This window comes from Thamnophis elegans, chromosome 3, assembly GCF_009769535.1.
Source record: "Thamnophis elegans isolate rThaEle1 chromosome 3, rThaEle1.pri, whole genome shotgun sequence".
NCBI lineage: Eukaryota > Metazoa > Chordata > Lepidosauria > Squamata > Colubridae > Thamnophis > Thamnophis elegans.
The window spans coordinates 118,224,392-118,245,392 of NC_045543.1; the positions used below are offsets into that span (position 1 = coordinate 118,224,392).

At 35.8% G+C, this 21,001-nt stretch overlaps 1 protein-coding gene across 1 annotated transcript in view; it reads left to right on the forward strand.

Annotated features, from left to right (window-relative positions):
* The window catches only part of ADAMTS6 (ADAM metallopeptidase with thrombospondin type 1 motif 6), a 129,214-nt gene that overhangs the window by 14,565 nt on the left and 93,648 nt on the right, over positions 1–21,001 (forward strand). The window contains 2 exon segments of the mRNA XM_032213354.1: positions 15,714–16,055; positions 16,988–17,355. Coding sequence (XP_032069245.1) covers positions 15,959–16,055; positions 16,988–17,355 — 465 coding nt within the window. The 5' untranslated portion in view covers positions 15,714–15,958.

Below are 21,001 nucleotides of genomic sequence, written 5' to 3' on the forward strand. Positions count from 1 at the left end.
AAATGACTGTTTCCTTGTCCCCCCCCCCCCCGAATGGTGAAGTGATCAGTTGTTTGCTAAATGTCCAATGCCAACTATTTCACAAAGGGCTTGTCAGATTGTGGGACCAAGGGCCTCCACATCATGTGGAATGCAGGATAAGGAATTAGAAGGTAGAATGTGTAATGTAGGTTTTTAGAAAACAAAGTCACTAGGAATATTGATGTGAGCTAACTTTCAAATAATAAAAATGTAAAGAAAATCTTCTTCGCCCATCAGTCAATAAGTTCTATGTACCAACAATTCTATGTCCTTAAGTACTATCTGTTTGTGTTCCTTCAGAATGGTGAAGTGATTAGATTTTGCTGAATTTCCAATACTGACAGTTTCACAAGTGGATCAACAAATTATGGAGCCAAGGCCATCCACATCAAAAACCTTCTACCTCAAATAAAATACAAGGGGAATTAACATGCATCTCAGACAAAAGCAGGAGATCAGTGCTTTACCCTGATTTCTGAAAGACGTAACAGGATAAAGAACAGTATATTCATGATTATGAAAAGAGGGAAAGTGTATGCTTACAATATGAGCATATTGAAGTCCTGCTAAAAGGCAGATTACTAAACTCTTTTTCAACTGGGATTTAATTTCGGGCAGAGCACCAATTGACTACATCTGTGGTGACAGATCCTGAAGAATTATTCAAATATTTTTTGTGTCCTATAATGAAGTTTCATCATGTGAATTTGTGGATATAGAAGCAGCATTGTCACATGGAAAACATCCAAACATCAGCCTACCAAATCAACATGTATCAACATATTCATTTCCAGTTTTATAATGCTTATGTACATTTGGAATTATACAGATAGTTTGATGGGGGGGGGGGGACAGGTATCTGTACTGTGGTCCTGATTCGGTTATTTTTATATGTAGCGAGGGAAGATGAGGTTGGCTGATGAATGAGATTCCACCAAACACCATGATCATTGAGCTTGTGGTAGTTGGTCCCAAAATGTATGAGTAGGCTTTGTCAAATGGGAAGACAGTTTTAAAAGTGAAAAGACTTACACTAAAAAGTGCCTATTGTGATAAGGTTAACTTTGAGAGCTTGAAAAATTTGGTTGATGATTATTGTCTATCTGATGAGGAAGAGAAGAAAGAGATCAAAGTAGTATCTGGTGCTCAGAAAAACTCTAATAGTGGTCTATAATAAAAGGGTTCTCAAATTTTCTGACTCAGCTCCCCAAACACGACAAACACTCTGAAGTTAACTCAAAGATTCCTTTATTAGGACCATCAGTTTATTACAAAGTTAGGTGATAGAAAAGCCTCACTCAGAAAAAAGAAGCAGATCATTCATCAGTCAAGAGGCTTTATTGAGCCATTATTAGGAGCTGCTATACCACTGGTGAGTAATCTATTGGCCAGGTAAACAAGAAAATGTATTTGGTGTCACATCAGGAACAGCTACAAGGCAGAGTCTTTAGAGACTTCCAGCACTAGCCATTTGGATAATGACATGCGATCCATTCTTCAGAGATCTGATTTGATGAGGACATCAAGATTTCGTACAGCAGAGGTTTCTAAGGCTGATCAGACAAAATGAGTCTGAAAAGGATACTCTGAGTCTCATTTGCCCACCAGAACACTCTTGATCACCCCAGGACTACGAGAACTATTATCACAACAGCTGACACAGGATCCAATAATGCAGGAGATCATAGTTGGACCCATAGGAAAAATGCTGAACTTTTGTTGAACAAAATGAAACACCATTGGGACATTATGGCTTGAGATTGCCGTGGTACATTCTTCTACAAGAGGTCCCACTTCTGATACTAATATTTTAGAGTTGGTAAAAGGGGCTTTACAACACCAAGCACGTACTGTGAAAAAAACCCTAAAGGTTGGAATGAATTTATGAGTGCCGTGGCCGAGATGAAGGTTCTAACAGTATTGATGAGTTTTGTATTGCTGTTAAAAATATTGCGGTATTGATGTTTTAAAGAAAAAATAGAAAACTAAAAGTCTGTGGCTCTTAAGGATGCAAGTGACATTATTCCTGTTTCTTTTATGACTGCACCTATTGAGGCCCCATTGTCAAATCCTACAAATGTCCTAAAGTTCAAATTATATGAATAAAAATACTGTGAAACAAGCAATGAGCTTAACTTTTCGTCTTTATTTTATGATAAGCCATATAAGTTTGCATGTGTTGATAATTGTTACATGCTCCAAGTCTCCTTCCCAGCTTGATATTTTTTACAAAATGTTTAAACTTTTGATCATTTGTAACATTGTTCTCAGAGTACATATTTAAAACATTTTGATAAGGTAAGCCTTTAAATGTTCTGTAGAAAAACTCAGCACTGTCTGCAGGTTGTCTCTTGGGGATATTGCACTTGAAGTGAATGAAAGCTCTAAAAACTTCACAATGGAGCTGGGAAAGTTGGCATTATCTGGTATTCTACAATCAGTGTATAATAAATTCCCTTTAGAATATTTTCATATTTATTCTGCCAAAACACCACTGACAATCACACTTTTCTCTTTAGCACATGCTTTTTATTGGGAATTCAGAGTTTAGAGAGTCTAAACTTAACATTGGAAAAATATTCCTCAGCATTGTCATCATTATCATCAATAGATAAAGTGCAAATACACCCTCCTTCCTACCATATGTGCATACCCTTTAGAAATATAATTGTTAATGCAAAATATAAAATTAATCTCTTACTGTGCTATCACCACCAGCCTGTTTTACTGCTTACTATATAAAAACCATTTACTTACCTCAGCCTATTCCTTGGATGGGTGATAAGGAAGAACTGCTCATCATTTCACAGGATGTCTGGTAAGTATTACTGAGTATGTCCTCTGCTTTGAAATACTCCACGTCATGAATATTATAATACGTTAGGTGGCAATCAAAATCAGTCTCAGGTATCCTATTTCTTTGCCAGAAACTCAACAACAGGTTTTAATACAATCTGTCAAAAGGTCTTAACTGGCTCCTCAAGGTTTAATGGATAGCATTGGAATCTGAGGCTGCCATATTGTCAAATGCTGACAAAGATTTAAATTGCTGAAATTCACAACCGTCTGCAGATGCTATTGTTAACAGCAAATTCTCAGAATGATAACCGTAGGACAAATTCAAACATACCCTGATCACACATGTCTGCGCAGCATGCACACATGCACAACATCACTGCTCTGACATGTTGGTACCTGGCCTCTGGAAGCTCATGTCAGAAACAGGAATGCTCTGAATGGCCCACTCTTGTAGATGTTAAGTTTTACTCATAAGTTCTTTGGCTGTAAATATATTTGCTGACTTACTATGAGTTTGTGTGAGATCCTCATCAGATTCCACACACTTAATTTCTTTCCTGCCTTTACTGTGGCTCAGAACAATTGTGATAAAAGGCATGCTTAAATATATTTTGCAAAATAGGCTCTCTCTCTCTTTTTTTACAATTATAAAATACAGCTGCAGGTTATAGAAGGGGACAAGCCCCAAATTCCTAGCATTAAAATAATAAAAAAGCCATTGGCTCGCTTAACTTATTAATGATTTTATCTTATTACCTGCTAGTTTGTGTCTAAGCACTGTTCTCTTTTGCATTATGTGATGTTCCTGCTGGCGGGTGACCAATCAGAGTAATTTCTGGGGGTTGTACTAGTCTACCATGCGCTCTTATCTGTCAATCAGGATTTTTCACCAATCAGAAGTGCTTCTGAGGGTGGGACAAGGATAGCATGTGCTCAGTCTTTCAATCAAGACTTAGCACTAATCAGAGACACTTCCAGAACTGGGACAATAGCATCATATTCAGCAGCTCTCAGTGAAGTCTCCCCCCCTCCCCGTGGATATGAACCAATCAGAAGCATTTCTCAGGAGGGAATAAGACATCACAGCACTTCAGGGGGATACACACTTGCAGAAGTGACAAAATACACTTCATTAAAGAATGTACATACACCTACTACTTGGGACTCCTGAGGGGGTTGTCATTGAAATGTTGGTATTCTGGGGGATCTGGGAGATATTTATTGCTCTGCTCTCAGAATCGGTTGTTTGAGATTGTATTTGGTGGGAAGGAGTTGGTGCAACTACTATTGAGTGTTTGTCTATGGAAGAGTGTTTCTGTGGTTATTTTTTGATTTACTTTGGGAATAGTATAGAGTAGGGTAACTATGAAGGGTAGGGTATGGTGAGGTAACTAAGCGCCCCTTATTTTTTAGATGAATCACCGATTGACAAATGATGGTTGTAGCTATCACAAGATGGAATGATGCTCTTAGGCAAGGCTCACATTCACTGGCACCAGTTTCAGAGATATATTGGAAAATCTGGGTAGTGGGAGCCATACCTGTACATATCTATTAGATTGTGTTTGTTTCTTAACCTTTAGGAGTATGTAGGGATGATTGAGATTTTTCAAGGACTGGGGCCAACTTGTTTTCACTGCTGCTTGTAAGTACTTTTTAAAAAGTGTAGCCAAAAGCAATCTTTGTGATAGATTCGGTGGAGAATATAGCTTTATTTCCCTGATTCTAGTGAGCATTAGGAACACATCTTCTGTACCACTTGTAGTTCAAAATGACAAATGAGACATTTTTTGCCACTTTTTCTATCCTGATCTTTTTCTTGAAACACTAAGCATGCAAAGAAGGCTAATGTTTCAGGAGTTTAGATGTTTTCATTACACTCATGACTGGGTGGAATTAATGTAATGTTTTGCATGATGGAATTTGCTTGTGATTAAATCCATTCTTCTGGAGGTTAATTGGTAAGGTTATCCCTTTTTTGATGTTCCTACATGTTTACCTCCCACTCACCTAATTAAACATATAATTGGACTAGGATCTTTAGGTTAATATAGAGATATAACCTCTAAAGTACTGGTCACATCAGCTGGAGGCTTCAAGTGTTAAACCACATATGATGAATTTAGTGCACCAGGATCCTACTGGGGGGGGGGAGCAAATTATTTCAACACAAGAATTATTTAATAGGAAAGAAAAAAAGAAAATATTCAAATGAACAATTTTTTAAAATCTTTAAATAAACTAGTGGTTAATAAGGTAAAGTCTCCTTTGAGCTGAGATTGACTGCTGGTGATTTCAAGGACTCATCCATGTACTTTCCATGGCAACAATATGTAAGTGGTTGCCATTGTCTTTTTCTGAAACATATATATATATAATGTACTTGGCAACATAATTGAGGAAAACAGCAATACATCATTTTCTTCATTGCATGTTACAGGATGATTGTAGAGATATGTAAAATATTATCAACTTGCTTAAGTTTTGTGCAGCATATGTTTCATTACAATTGATCCATTACTAGGTCTATTCTGTGGAAGTGATGGAAATGAAGAATCAGTTTCTGAATAAGAAGAAGAAAGCCAAAGGATACCTGATCAAGAAATATCACCTATTGACAAGGAAGTTTCAGAAAGCACCAGAAATAATAAAGCAACAAATAATATTTATAGCCAAGAAAACCAGCAGATATGAAGCTCGAATTGTACACTCTAGGCAGAATCTCTGTCAGTCAAGTTAGAAATATTTCTATGAATCCACCAATGGAGTGACAGCAGTGAATCAGTCAACATCTGACAGTGGAGAAACAATGCACCCACTTATTGCCAAGCAGTTTAACATCCTATTGCAAGGATATAAAATTGAAGATTGATTAACATCTGGTAAAGCCTACCTAATAATGAAAGATCCAACAAAAGAAGCAGTACCAGGCAACTAAGGCCAATTACATGCTTACCAACAACTTTCAAATCGCTAAGTAGTATGGTAGCTGATGTAGTCCAACAGCATCTACTGGTAGTTGAAAATCAGCTCTTTCCACCTAAGCAGAAAGGAAACCTCCCAAACAAGGCAAAAGGACAAAAGATCAGCTCCCCATTGATATGATAATTTTAGAAAACTCTAAGGAAAGGAAGATCAACTTGAACATAGCTTGAATTGATTAAAAGAGGGCATTCAATTCCCTGCCTCATAATTGGGTAATCCAATTCAAAATAACAGGAGTCAATAGGAACATCAGAAACTTTGTGCAGAGGTCAATGGAAGAATGTTAGACAGTTGTTGGTCAATTATGATAGACCAAGAAAGGTTAACACCAAGAGAGAAATCTTTCAAGGAGTCTTACTATCACCACTACTGTTTGTCAGTGCATTGATTTGTCTATTAACAATACTGAACAAGTCAGGCCGTTCCTATCAAACCTAAAGAACATCTGACAGGCTATCCCATCTCCTTTACAGGGCTGATTTGATACTATATGAAAAAGTGTTATCAAAAATTAAATTGAATGTACAACTAAGATATTGCCATAGAGTTTGGACTGGACCAATGGCCACCCTCACCATAAACAGAAAAAAACTGTGTAAACTGAAAGAATCAGGATGCCCTATGGAAAAAAAAATCAATGGATGAAGACAATCACTACAATTAGCATTGTTCAAACAGACAACATCAAGCACACTGAAATCAAGAAGAAGGTTAGCAATGAATACATCAGCAGAGTGTCCCAAAGGTGCTTTTTGAAGAGGCAACTGGACTTTCTAATTTTTCTTTGAAGACATTTCGCTTCTCATCCAAAAAGCTTCTTCAGCTTTGACAGGATGGAGGCGAATTGAAGAATTTATATTCCTTGCAGATAACTGGTCATTTTCATTCTTTTAGTGGGTTGTTAAGGTCACCTGGAGGTTTATCTGTGTCATCAGGGTCATCTGAGTGGTGCAAATGGGTGTGGAGCCTTCTTGGAAGTGTTGAAAAGAATATTGTAGATTGTAGATAGGTGATGTCATATTCCTCCCCCTCTGTTGAATGAGGGCTGTTTAATTTTGACATAGATGGCCTCTAACCCCTCTTTCAAACCAGCAAGCCTCTCCATCCAAAATGTGCACTTTGCTGTCTTTAAAAGAGTGGCCTGTGTCTTTTAAATGCAGATGAACTGCTGAAGCAGTTGTTTTGTTTCCCAAAAGGAAAAAAGGGCATTGGAAGAATATCTGAAGGACAGTGAAGAAGCTATGGTATATTATGAAACCTTGCTGAATGAGAGATGAAAGTGGTCTACAAAAAAGACCACTACAATTAAGAACAGAAAGGAGACACAGCAAAGCAAAGCATTACAAGACCAGTATATATATATATATATATATATATATATATATATATATATATATATATATATATATATATATATATATATATATAAAAACAGCAGGGAAGTTGAAGAAAGAGACAGAGGGGCTAATTCAGCCTGCATAATACAAATCTCTAGAAGAAATCCAGAATTGAGAAAGACAGGAACAGGTAGCAATAGCTATCTTTGCAAAGAAGGTAAAGAAACAATGGATCACTTAGTTACTGTAAGAAGATTGCACAGACTGACTAAAAACAAAGGCATGATGAAGTAGCAACAATGGTGCATTGGAAAATCTGCAAGAAATAATTTGGACAAGAATCTGTTTGGTGAATCTTTGTCCATTATATGTTACTACATAGAGCTGTGATGGCAAGCTTATGGCACACATGCCCGAAGTGGCATGTAGAACGTGGAATCACCAGTTCCTCTTCCAGGTTTCTGGCATGCATGCAAGTACAATGATCAGCTGGCCTTCATGGGTGCGGCAGTGCTGAAAACTGAAAGAGCTGGTCTTGCATTTTCCTGCATGAACATGCGCACCGACCAGCTTATCACGCGTCTGCACACCAGAAACCAGGAAGACTAGCTGGCGCGCTGGAAATTGGAAGTTCATTTTTGGGTGCATTTGCACGTATCTTAGGCAGTTCCTCTTCCAGGTTGCGTCCCAGACAAGCATGCACGCTCCTTTTTGGTACTTGGTACTGAAAGATTCACCATCACTGATATACGGTATAATAAGAAGGAAATAGAATAACTATAACTGTAGATTATATATATATATATATATATATATATATATATATATATATATATATATATATATATATATATATGTTATATTTATGCTGATAAATAAATAAAGGGAGACTAGTATAGATCTATTTCAAGCTATTTAGCTCTCATCAGCTAGCCATACCCAAGTTTTATGGCTAGCTGATGAGAGCTAAATAGCTTGAAATAGATCTATACTAGTCTCCCTTTATTTATTTATCAGCATAAATATAACAAATGTAACAAAAAAGGCAACAGTAAAAAATATTGGGTTTCTGTCTGGATGGTCTCTTGTGACGAGCCTAATGACAGAGAGTGGAAGTGTGACCTTCCTCCCATACTTGGGCATACCAGGGGTTGTGACTTTAAAGTATATATAAAGTCACAACCCCTGGTATGCCCAAATATGGGAGGAAGGTCATATATATATGTTATGTTTGTGCTGATAAATAAATAAAGGGAGACTAGTATAGATCTATTTCAAGCTATTTAGCTCTCATCAGCTAGCCATACCCTTGCTGGGAATCGAACCAGGAGAAACTGGAAACTCCAGGCCTGAAGTAGCCTGAAGTAGCCTGAAGATGACGAATGAGACTTCGTCGAAACGTCGCCAAGACATCTCCAATTCTACGCGGGAGAAAACCCGAATAACTAGAAACCTACATACTAACACCCGTGAAAACCTCAGAAAACATATATATATTTCCAATGAGTGGGCGTGATCCCAGCGTCTCCAAAAGAGACAGTAATTCTTGAAAAAATGACTGAGCTCCATATACCCGAATTATTATAGGTCAGTTTTAATTTTTCCTTCCTGGGCAAAATATTCAAAAGGTTATGGCTTATCAGACCCAGTGATGAATAAAATGAAATGGATTTTCTGGTCCATTTCAATTCAAATTTAGATCTGATTTTGGCATTGAATGTAAAGTGATTTGTCTGCTAATTCTCTTTGACTTTTCATCAGTTTTCAGGACCACTGTAACCTCATGTTACGGTCAAATGGTAGAGTTTGGTGGTAGTTCTACTCACACTTGCCTGACTATTTTCAGAGAGAGAGGTTGAAAGATTTCTGCACAAAGTAGAAGCATATATGGAAAGGATTTGCACAGGGTTCTTCTTTATCCCTGGGATATGTTTGAAACGGATAAGTGATTTGGAGATGAAATGTGCAGTAACATACTACTCAACATTGTCTTATTTTTTTACCAGGTTGAACAGTGAAGGTAATTATTGCTTTGGATGATAAATATATAAGATATGAAGCTCAGTTCAAAGAATATAAGTGGGAAGTGGGTGGTTTATCAAGGAACTGGTGATCATCCTATTCTAGAAAGGAGAGTACTTTTAGATTCATCTTTGCCATTAAAGGATTAATTGTTTTTTGTTGCATGGAACACCTTTTTCAGATTAGATTGGTGTGTTAGCTATGCATCTAGGTAGCTTAGCTTCAGTAAGCTATGCCTTGGTAATCTTTCATTTAGATTACAGCAGAGTACGGTTCGTACTGGTTCGCATCGGTTCAGTGGAACCGGTAGTGGAAATGGCGACTGGATCGCCGAACCGGTAGGGACAGCATGCTTGCCATGCCCCCAAATCGGTTCTCCAGTCGCCGCAACATCTTTTTTTGTCATTTTTAATGTTCCACGCATGCACAGACCTATTTACAGGCAACTGCACATGCGTGTGAAGTGAGAGTGTGTAAATTGCACATGCACCGAACTGGCAGTAATGCCGGCAGAAACCCACCCCTGGATTGCAGTTATATATAAAAGTGCCCCTGAAAGTCCACAGTTCAAAATATGGTTGCTAAAGTATTGGGGAGAGCTAGTTTAACATAAGGAAAAGGAACCAATTTAGAAACTGGGAGACTATGATTTTTAATCCTGATTTAGGGACTAGAAAGAGTTTAGAAAACTAGATACATTATTACCATGTATTTTACTGGATAAATTAAGAATGTTAGGCACCAAAATGCACTTCAAAAATTGGGTTCAGCTTATCTTTGAATGGGCCTATCTGTAAGTATATATGGTAAAAAAATAAATAAAAAGTACCCATATACTTGCAGATAAACCAAACCAAAATATAGTGAAAAATGTGTCACCTGCAGATAAATCAATTATTAAAATTTAAAACAGAATTCTGTTCTGGAAAATATTTATTAATACAAACCATGAAAGCATGCAAAGTCCTTTAGAATATATTGGAAAAACTATACAAAAAGTTTGAGAGTTGGCTTATCTGCAGGTAGTACATTTTTCATGGTAGCTTGGTTAAAAAAAGGGAGATGTTTATCTATAGAGAGGCTTACCCACTGTACATACAGTATGCCATTTTCACTATCTGGTTTTCAGTTTGCTTTCAGCTCAATTTTGGCTTTAGACCAAAGTAGGTAAAGAAACTCCTTTTCATGTCTATTCTTACCTCAGCTCATTTGTGGGGGCCTTGCGCAGAAGGTTTGCACAGAAGGAGATAATGGCAAGTGACAACTTCATAGCAGGCCTTCTCATTAACAACATGTTAACTTTAAAATATCCTTTCTAGTGAGGAACATCTGGCCTTTTTTTTTCCTGCTGTCTCCTTTGGTGCCAAAGATTTTTATTCTCTGAGGGCATTTAATTTAATTTTCTGCATTGCTGATGCCATCTGTTGTTCTAATTAGTGTTATCTTTTACTCTATAGAGTCCGCTGCTTTCAGCAACTTTTTCATTGATTATTTTAACAGAATGGTTTATTATGTCCTTTATGGATTTTTGGCTGGATTTTTGTTGTATAGTGCTCTGAATGCTCCTGTTTCAGACTGAGTAGCAGATTTTAGAAATAAAGACATTTAGCTGAAATTTATTAGGAACATAACATCCCTATGACTAGGCTGCATGTACTTTTTATATTTTTCTAAGGTGCCTCTAAGGAGTCAGAATTGCTGATCTGGGCAAGGTCTTTGGGATTTAGCTTATATTTTGAAATACACAGAAAGGTTTTATTAAAAAGTCAAAACAAATTTTGGATGAATAAAATAAATGCCATTTCCAACATTGCAAAATAAAGTGAATGTAACTTAAGCAAGTTAATACTTTGATTTTCTCTACAGTGCTCTCTGTAACATGCCATGAGGGGAAAATTAATTAAATATATTGTTTTTTTTCCTTAATTATATTTCAAAATCTAGTGACATGCAAAATGTTTTATCATTTTATCTACTTTTTATCTTAGCTTTATGTTTTTTTAAAATTAAAATTAAGCTTAAAATATAACTAAAATTTTAAAAAGTTCTCTCAAATCGATTTTGAAATTTAGTTAGCAAACAAAATGCTTGCCAGAATGAGAATGTTTGAGGCAATGACAGAAAGAGGAAGGAGCCAAATAGTTCTGTTAGAGTAGGGATTGCCCCAACTTAAAAACATTCATTAAAAAGTGTGTAACATTTCTCCATAAAGCATACTCATAGTAAGGATATGTAAGATAATCTCTGGGCAGAAAGAGAGAGAGGGAGGAGAAGGAAGGAAGGAAGGAAGGAAGGAAGGAAGGAAGGATAGATAGATAGATAGATAGATAGATAGATAGATAGATAGATAGATAGATAGATAGATAGATAGATGATAGATAGATAGATTGATTTGTGAAGAGACATGCTTAGGAGTTTAAAAAGCTGGAGAATTGTTTATAATTCAAAACATCCAGTACACAAGGACAGATTGCTCCAAGATAAATATATTGTTTCTGACATTGTCTGATTTGAAACCATGAGTTTCTGTTAAAATATTAATTTAACATTTTCCTTGTTTTGTTTTGACTACAAGTAGCTGCACATTCTCAAGTCTTAAACAGCTGTTGTATATTAGCATAAAATACTTGGAAACCAGCATTTTAAAAGAAACAAAACAAAATTACAATATATTTTCTTGCAGTTTTTGTTTCATAGCATTTTTTTGCTATAAAAGGGCCAACAATTTATAACGAAGCCAACTCCTTAAATATGTTAAATATGTACTTGACACTGCAAATATACAAATTTTATCTGTATTATTCTTGATAATATTTGTGGCTAAATAATTTGAAATAGATTAAATGACTTTTTTCTCTTGCTAAATATCAACATGCATTTTGAGTGAATAAAATATGCAAAACAGTGCTTGTATAATAGCATTAAATACTTTTAAGATCAGAAAGTGCTGCTCTCCATTGGTGAAACCATTTGAAATTTAAGTATACTCTAAATCAGTGATGGCGAACCTATGACACGCGTGTCAGTGCTGACACGCGTAGCCATTTGGGGTGACACGCACAGGATTTCATGCGATTCATCCTCGGCTCCTGCACGGCCGCCGAGGATGAAAGAATCTGTGCTGGAGGAACGGGGGGGGGGGGGGCGGGACGTGTGATCTCCCCCGCCCACACTCACTTACTGTATCGCCGCCGCCCCTTTCTGAGCGCAGGGGCTGCTGGTAAGGCGTGCGTGCCGTGCGCACACACGTCATCAGCGCGGTGAGGGAGGACCCGCAGGAGAGGAGCGCGGGAACAGTGCGCGCCTCTCTCCAGTCAGGCCGGCACAGAGAGTCTACTCCTGGGACTGTCGGTTACGACCGCACCACAGCAGGGAACAGCGGAGTGCCAACGGGAACTGTGAGCGCCATTAGCAGCAACTATAAATTGCGCAAAATTATGTTTTTGTCGAAGTGACACACAACGCGAGTTATGCTCGATTTTTTGCCGATTTTTGACACACCACGCCAAAAAGGTTGCCCATCACTGCTCTAAATGGAAATATGGAATATATGTAAAGAATATAAAATACAATTTACCAGGCTGGAGACAAGGTAGGATGGTTTTTCAGAACACAGTACAGTCATTACTTTCAAGATGAGAAATAATACAATACGGTGATTCGGTTATTTGATTGTGACCAAGAAAATCCAAGTTCAAGTCCAGTCTCACCCATACAAGATCCTTGGGGGATCATCAGCAATCCTGCATTTATAGCTCAACCCTCAAGATTGCTTTTAGGTTGAAAAAATTAATGGAAGCAAATACTATGCTTCCTTAAGCACCTACAGAAATGTTGGCAAATAAATCTAATGCAGAGGTGTAAAACTCATGTCATGGTGGCGTCATGTGTCGTATCAGGACTTTTCCCCTTGACTAAAATGGTCATGGGTGTGGCCAGCATGCAACACATCTGGCCCATGAGTTTGCCAGCCTTGATCTAATGAATAAAGGATAAATATGATATTTGTAGAATGAGGTCTAACATTCCATTATCCATGTCCATCCACTTCGTGTATTTAAGACATGCTTATCATGGACATAAGGGTTCTACCACAAAACCGCGGACGACAAAATCGCGGTCGACAAAAGTGCGTATGTGATGTCATCACAGCGCGATGAAAAAGATCGAAAAATGTAAAAATAAAGGTAAAACCTTCCCCTAACCCCCCCAAACCTAACCCTAAACCTAACCCTAAACCTAACCCTTAACGTAATGAAAAACCTAACGCTAACCCTTAACCTAACGCTAAACGTAACGCTAACGGTCTAACCCTAACCCTAACCCTTAACCTAACCCTAACCCTTAACCTAACCCTTACCTTTATGTGAATCGGCTTGCTGTAATTTAATTTTTATTTCAATTTTTCGATGTTTTTCGTTGTGTTGTGATGACGTCACATACGCGATTTCGTCGACCGCGCTTTTGTGGAACGCGCTTTTGACGGGTCACGGAACATAAGATGCATAAGTGTATTTTTTCTTAAAGCCTACTCAGGTCTTTGAAATATTTCCTGGAATAATTTGTTGAGTTCTGGCCTGACTTGGCCTGCCAAGCTAAGCCAAGCCATGCCAAGCCAATGATTTCTTCAGTTGTTCATTAGACTTCCAGCCTGGACTCTTCTGGATATAGATGTTTTTCCAGGCAAACAATATGCAGTATTATCCTAGACTGGAGTAAGATTACTTAAAATGTATCTTTTGGGAGGAATCTGTTATCTTTGTTGAAACTGTATGTCAATTGTAAAATATACCTGACTGTATATCTGGAACCCTGAAAAGTCTAGGGAATGTAGGCAGAATAATTGCAGGCAGCTCGCATTCTGCTGAACTTTATCCAAATCTACATTAACTTACTCCCAATGATTGGGTTATCCTCTAGTAGGAGTGAACTATTAAAAAGCCCTTTTCCTCTCCAGCGAGGAGCCATGCTCACCCTTTCCCTGTTAGATGTTGATTGGGAGGAGTGACATTGGATAACTAAAACAAGGTCGTGGATTTTGTTTTCCAAAATGAAATGGAAACACAGAATTCCATACCACATAATACAGAATTTAAATTTAACAACAAAACCAAAAGCAATTAGAAGAGTTTATAAAAGCTTGGTTTAATGGACTTTGTAAAGAACAAAATCTATTGTGCATGTAAAAAATGGTGTTGCATATGTGTACAATTTCATTTGTCATGTAATACATTTTGAGTTTAATAGGCCTATACACCTCTTAAGCTGAGTTTACTATATATGAATACTTAGGTGAATATATGAATACTTAGAAATGTAAACATTTTAAACATCCTTCATGGTGGCAGCTGGTAGCAGCCAAAGCTAGAAGGGTCTTCGCTCAGCTTTGGGAAAGGTGTGAAAACATGTCTCTGTAGCCTTGCTTGAGACTACAGGAGCATACAGTCATGGGGCAGGCTAGTGCCGAAAAAGCCCTGTCCCCACATTTTAATTAATTTTACACTGATTTTTAACTCATCATTGCCTTATTTTAAATTTTATATACTGTTTTTATGGTTTGATTTTGTCTGTATACTGACTATCCAGAGTCCCTCTGTGAGGAAGAAGGGTGGTTTTTAAAATGTATAAATAAATAATCATTTTTATGTTCGGAATCACATCTGAACAGATGAAGGTAATCTTATCGGAAAAATGTAGTTAATATAGATAATAAATTACAGTATGAATCTGAATCTGAGTGAAATTTCCCTTCATTGTGGAAGTTTTCAAACTATTCCTCTTCAGTTTTTCATGTAGGGAAAGTTCCAACACTTTTAAGTACTATTTGGAAATGAAAGATTCTTTTGACTCCCAAAGCTGTTATAAGAAATCTAATATCTAAGAACAAGAATTGAATTGACATTTTATGTTGATTTACAGCTTCCATAGGAAATATGGTTGGTAACTATACTGGAAATTTGATGGCATAGAATTCCTTTTCAATGTCATCAAACAGCAGGAACTAAACTTCAAGAGCTGTGGTGGCACAGTGGTTAGAATGCAGTACTGCAGGATACTTCTGCTGACTGCCGGCTGCCTGCAATTTGGCAGAGTGACTCTCACCAGGCTCAAGGTTGACTCAGCCTTCCATCCTTCGAAGGTGGGTAAAATGAGGACCCAGATTGTTGGGGGCAATATGCTGACTCTCTAAACCGCTTAGAGAGGGCTGCAAAAGCACTGTGAAATGGTATATAAGTCTAAATGCTATTGCTATTAAGATATAGGAGACATCAAACTAAACCTTACAATTTTAACAACTCCAGATTGATTGGCACACAGTTATAAACAGATTTGAACATATTTTCTGGAAATGCCTAATTAGTTAGGGTCTTTTTGGTTGTAACTCTGAAGAATTTGAAATGTTATATTGAATTCAACTATTATAATGAACACAAACAAAATTCAGCTGAAAAGAATGCTGCAGACCTATTACAGTTAACAAGAATATTGATAATGCAGTAATTAGGATAGTATGTGATAATGATTTTTAATGTTGTTTGTGCTTTTCAGGTAAAGAAATGGACATTTGTTGACTATTCATTTTAAAGCCTCACAGCAATATGAAGGAATAATTTTTATATTTCCTTTTTGACTGAAAATGTCTGCAAATATAGGGAAAAAACTATGTTATTTCAAAATATCTATCAAGAAGTGGAACAAGAAGTAGCAGAAGAAATATAATATTTTCTGGTTATGGTGCAGTTCTGGAGTGGAGTTAAAGCTATAGCACATAGGTAGCCTACATCTTCTAAATTATGGAAATTTTTTGGAAGACGTTGACCTGGATTTTGTGCTTTATTATGGTATTATCAGACTTTCACGGTGACAACAGGCTTTCATATAATTCTCAAGGTAGGGATCAAACGTTTTAAACTAATGTCTTTTGACCCATATTTAATTTGGTTGCAGTCCTAAATTGCTTTTTTTAAAGTATGCCCCAATTTACTTCTGAATGTTCATGTGTACAAATCACTTTTTAAAAAACATTGATATGTGAGAGAAAATTAAAAGAATTGTGGTTTTAGTTATTTTCTCTCAGGGCATCAAAATAACATTTAAAACTTTTAGTTAGGAAAAAAAATCAATATTTTAGTTTGTTATGTAATAATAAATCCTCAGTATTCAATTATTGTCCAAGTAACTTGCAGTAGTATTATAGCCTAAAACATGCCTTAAAACATTTGCTTTTTGTTTGCTTATTGAAGTGTGATTAGTTTACAGCTCTAAGGATCCTACAGCAATAGGCTCATTAAAGATCCTATCTGCATTATAAGACATTAAAGTTGTTTGTATGTTGACTCCCTATTTAACCTGAATAGAAGTATAGATCATATGAAAACCTCTAAATATCTAATTCTTCTACTGCAGTTTATTTGGGAATTCTTTATGACATAGAGAATTACACAAAGATAATATACAATTTTATGCTTTATTTTAATGACTAAAATAAGGCATTAAATTGGGGCATTATTTATATTTCTAATTGTTTGAAATCAGTGGGAATTTTTTATATTGGATTAGCCTTTATCTACAAAATTATTTTTATGCAAATTATTTTTATAGGCAAAAATATGTAAATTTTAGCAGAAAATATACAATAGATAAACCTATTTTTAACAATCAATACTAGGTAATATTTTCATAAAGAAATATTCATTCTTAAACTGAAGTTGCTTGGATATCATAACATGTAAATAATGTTGTATTATTCCTTTTGATATCCTTTTATATTTTTTTCTTTTTTATGTCTGTTTCTTGGATTGGTTTACTATGTGATTTGAAAGAGGAATTCCTGTCTTATCTTGAACACTATCAACTAACAATCCCAATAAGGGTTGACCATAATGGAGCCTTCCTCAGTTTTACTGTGAAAAATACTAAACCCAGCGGAAGAAAGAAGAGGAGTACTGAGTTTTATGAGCAAGAACTGGCAGTTTCTAAATTATTTTTTAAACTTTCTGCCTATGGCAAGCACTTTCATTTAAACTTGAGTCTCAACACAGATTTGGTCTCCAAACATTTCACAGTAGAATATTGGGGTAAAGATGGACCTCAATGGAAGCATGATTTTTTAGACAACTGTCACTATACAGGATATTTACGTGGCCAGAATGGTACATCTAAAGTAGCAATAAGCAACTGCAATGGTCTGGTAAGTGCAAATTATGTACTTGTCAATACTCTGAATTGTTTAATTTTGCAGAAAAAAAGACTCTCTGTCCAGACTCATACTATATTTTAACATCATTGTGGTACTGAAAAAAGTTAAGAATATTTGTATCAGTTTAAAGTTTTAGTGAAGCATTAGCAAGTAAAGTGATTATTTTATCTAATGTTATTCCCCCCTCCATATTTCCCCCACTGATACTTGTATGAAACTTTATGATTATTATTTCTGTTGTGGACAATAGTCCTATGAAGCAACCTATTGCTTTTTGTTTCTTACGTTTTTGTGATTACTTTAAATTGTTTGTTTAATCTCATGCAATAATAAATTATTTTTTAAACATTTGGTTGCAGAATATAGTAAGAATTGTATAAGAGGGAAGTAAAGCATGTGTGAAAATAAATGAATGCTTACATTCAATATTGAACAGGGAGTAAATTAATGATATATGATGTCCTGTGGTTGTTTAACATATTTATCAATAACTATATAAATAATACTTGTGATAAACAGTGGTTTGTAGATTCAGAATGTAAATATTTTTTGAATGCAGGTCGGCTGAGTACCTGATAGCAAATTTTAGACAGGTTATATGATGAAGTTCATGGAAATTAAAATGAATGTTTCAAAGACCAAGAACTAGGTTTGATAGATTTTGGAGTGAACACTTGCAAATTGTATGCAAATGCCAAAAAACAAAACAAAATACTAGAATAAGTAGATGAATCAATGTATCTAGAAATAAACTTAATACCCACATGCTATTCCCTTTTGAGAAAGGTTAAGATTGTAAATGCTGGTAGAAAAACAGTGGGCAGTACATGGTTGCAATCAATGAATATTTATCAAAAATAACTAAAATGTCTATGTATATTAAGAATGATTATTAATGGGAGACAGAAAAGTAAGTTGAATGCACTGGGAATGGGCAATTGAAGGAGTGTCCATTGTAAACAAGAAGAGATAGAGTCAAGAATGAATGACTATCGAATGAATATGTATTGAATGAATGAGTAATCAGACTTTTATAAGTAAATAAATGAACCAACTTATTTGTTTTACTGGGTTCTCTTTATCTAGTTTTAGAATGTATTGAGTACAGATCATGTTTTAGGTCATATTTATATAGAAATATTGAAAATTCAAAACAGTTCATATAGATTGTATGTATGTATGTATGTATGTATGTATGTAAGCATGCATGCATGCATGCATGCATGCACATACATTTCAATTTCTATGCTATTACTCCTTTCATTTAATTTGTTTAGGGATACTCTTAGGACTCGCCAGCAATTCAAAATGTTGTAGAAATAAAACATCCACTGTAGCTAAATAGTTTGCCTGCAGGAAGAATTTAGATACAATTTTCATACATTTCTGGTGTGGTATACTCATGATTACATTACTTTCACTGTTTTCAGTAGGTCTTTCCTATATGGATCAACTCTGGCTTCCTGCTGATGTGGCCAGATGTTCCATGAAAACATCTGAAATGCCTATATCACATTGGCAACATCTGTATAATTTTACAGATGTTTTTATTGGACAGAAATCTTTTTATGGAGAAAGTAGTATAAGCTCCTCTATGAACTCCACAATGCAATTTCCTAATGCTAGCAAATCTGTTGGCACAACTCTTTGGCTACAAACATAAAAACTGGGAAGGAAAATAACTGTTTTTTCAGTATTAGTGGTAATAAATCACAGCCAAAGGGATAATCCAAGGATAAGCTGTATTTTTTGTAAGTGATAATTTGCTGTCACAATTCTGTGTTATTTCAGGAGTGAGTCTTATATGGAAATAGACTTGTACAGTTGTACTATAATTCAAACCTAAAAATAACTGTAAAGCACTTGGTTAGAAAATGGTAAAAGAGCACCATGTTTGGAGAATGACACGCTGCTTATTACTGTAGTAAATCTAAGTATCATCCATAATGTGAGACAATCATGACTGGATTGCATATAGGTCTCTTAAACCTTCATAAATTTTCTACAAATAGAATTATTCATCATGATTTCAAAATATTAGAATTAGGTTTCTCTCTATTGACCCTTATTATTTTGCAACACTGATGAGCATAGCTGCAGCTTTATTAAGTTTCTCTTGAATTATTTCTCAAAGGAACAATTTCACTAGCCTAAAGAACCTTCCTAAAGGCCCTGAAATAAGGATGGACTATACAATACACTGGCAAGATTAATAAAGAATTGTTTTTTTTTCTATTTTAATAACAAAAATACCAGTCAAGTGGTACACTATGTATTTATGGATTTTGAATCATTTTACATGAGGAGAAAAAAGGAAGAAGATTGGGAATGCTAGAATTATAGCTCAATGCTATAATTCCAGTCAAGAAGTTAAATAAAAGAGGAATAGATAATCTGATGTTTTTTAAATAGTGAAATGTTTTGGTCCAGTGATTAAAACTCTAGCCTAGAAATTAGGAAATTCTGGGGTTCTAGTTCTGCCTTTATCATGAAAATCGACTGGGTGACTTTGAGCCAGTCATTCTCTCTCAGCCCAATCCCCTCACAGGGTTGTTGTGAGGAAAATAAAGAGGAAGAAGGTGTATTGGATATATTTGCCACCTTGAGTTGTTTGTAAAAATAATAAAGGGGAAGGAGGGGGTGTAAAATAAATAAATAATAGCTTTCCTTATTTTTTTAAAAAGGTGAATGTAAAATATATGTGGCCTTTTTGTGGCCAATCATACTGTGCGGCCATTTTGAGGGGCAGGACTGGTTTTAGGACATACTTGCCATTCACTAAATAGTCATTCTTGGATCCCATTAACATTACTGGAACATGTTGTCAATGATGTTTCTCAACAGTTTTTAAGATGTATGGACTTCCAATTCCCAGAATTCCCCCAGTAAGCTTGCTGACTGGAGGAATGCCAGCAGTTGAAGGTCCAGACATCATAAAATTTTTAAAGTTGAGAAACACAGACTTAAAACATCACGCAATCTTCTCAGTCATATTTTAGTGTACGATATTTGGGTTTTTTTTTACATGCTCTTACTTTTAAGAAAATGAGGCTAATTTCTTTTCAGACCTCATTATCTTCCCTGATTTTGGCACAATATAAATGATCTCACTTGCTTCCTGACATTTCTGTGAGGCAAAACAGATTTATTACAATGATTTCACACTTAACCTATAAACTGTACTTCATGATGAATTTTTTATCCAGAACAGGTCTCAGTGTGCTTAGTTGTGTGGCTCTTGTACAGGGCAGCTGTTCTTTACTAGCTTTAGCTGTCAGTACTCAATTAATTATCCTAATAGAATAAATAAAGGTCTGTCTAGATAGGATTTATTTTTCTATCTATGTGACTAGATTGGATGAATTTATTTTAAAACCCCATATCTTAATGCATAAACATATTCAATTAAAGAGTGCTAATTTAACTGTAACTTTTTCCTTCAACAAATGTTAATCATTCTCTCTCTGAATTGGAAAAGGCTTAAGGAGGGGAAAAAAAGAGGAATTTCTCTTTAAATAGACAGGACTTCTCTGGGGCATAGGAAAATCTTCATTTTAGGAGATCCCTTCTCCTCTCTCATGAATTGATGAAAGTTGTAGTGCTGAGAGAAAGGCAACTTTCAATCAGAGGCAGCCCT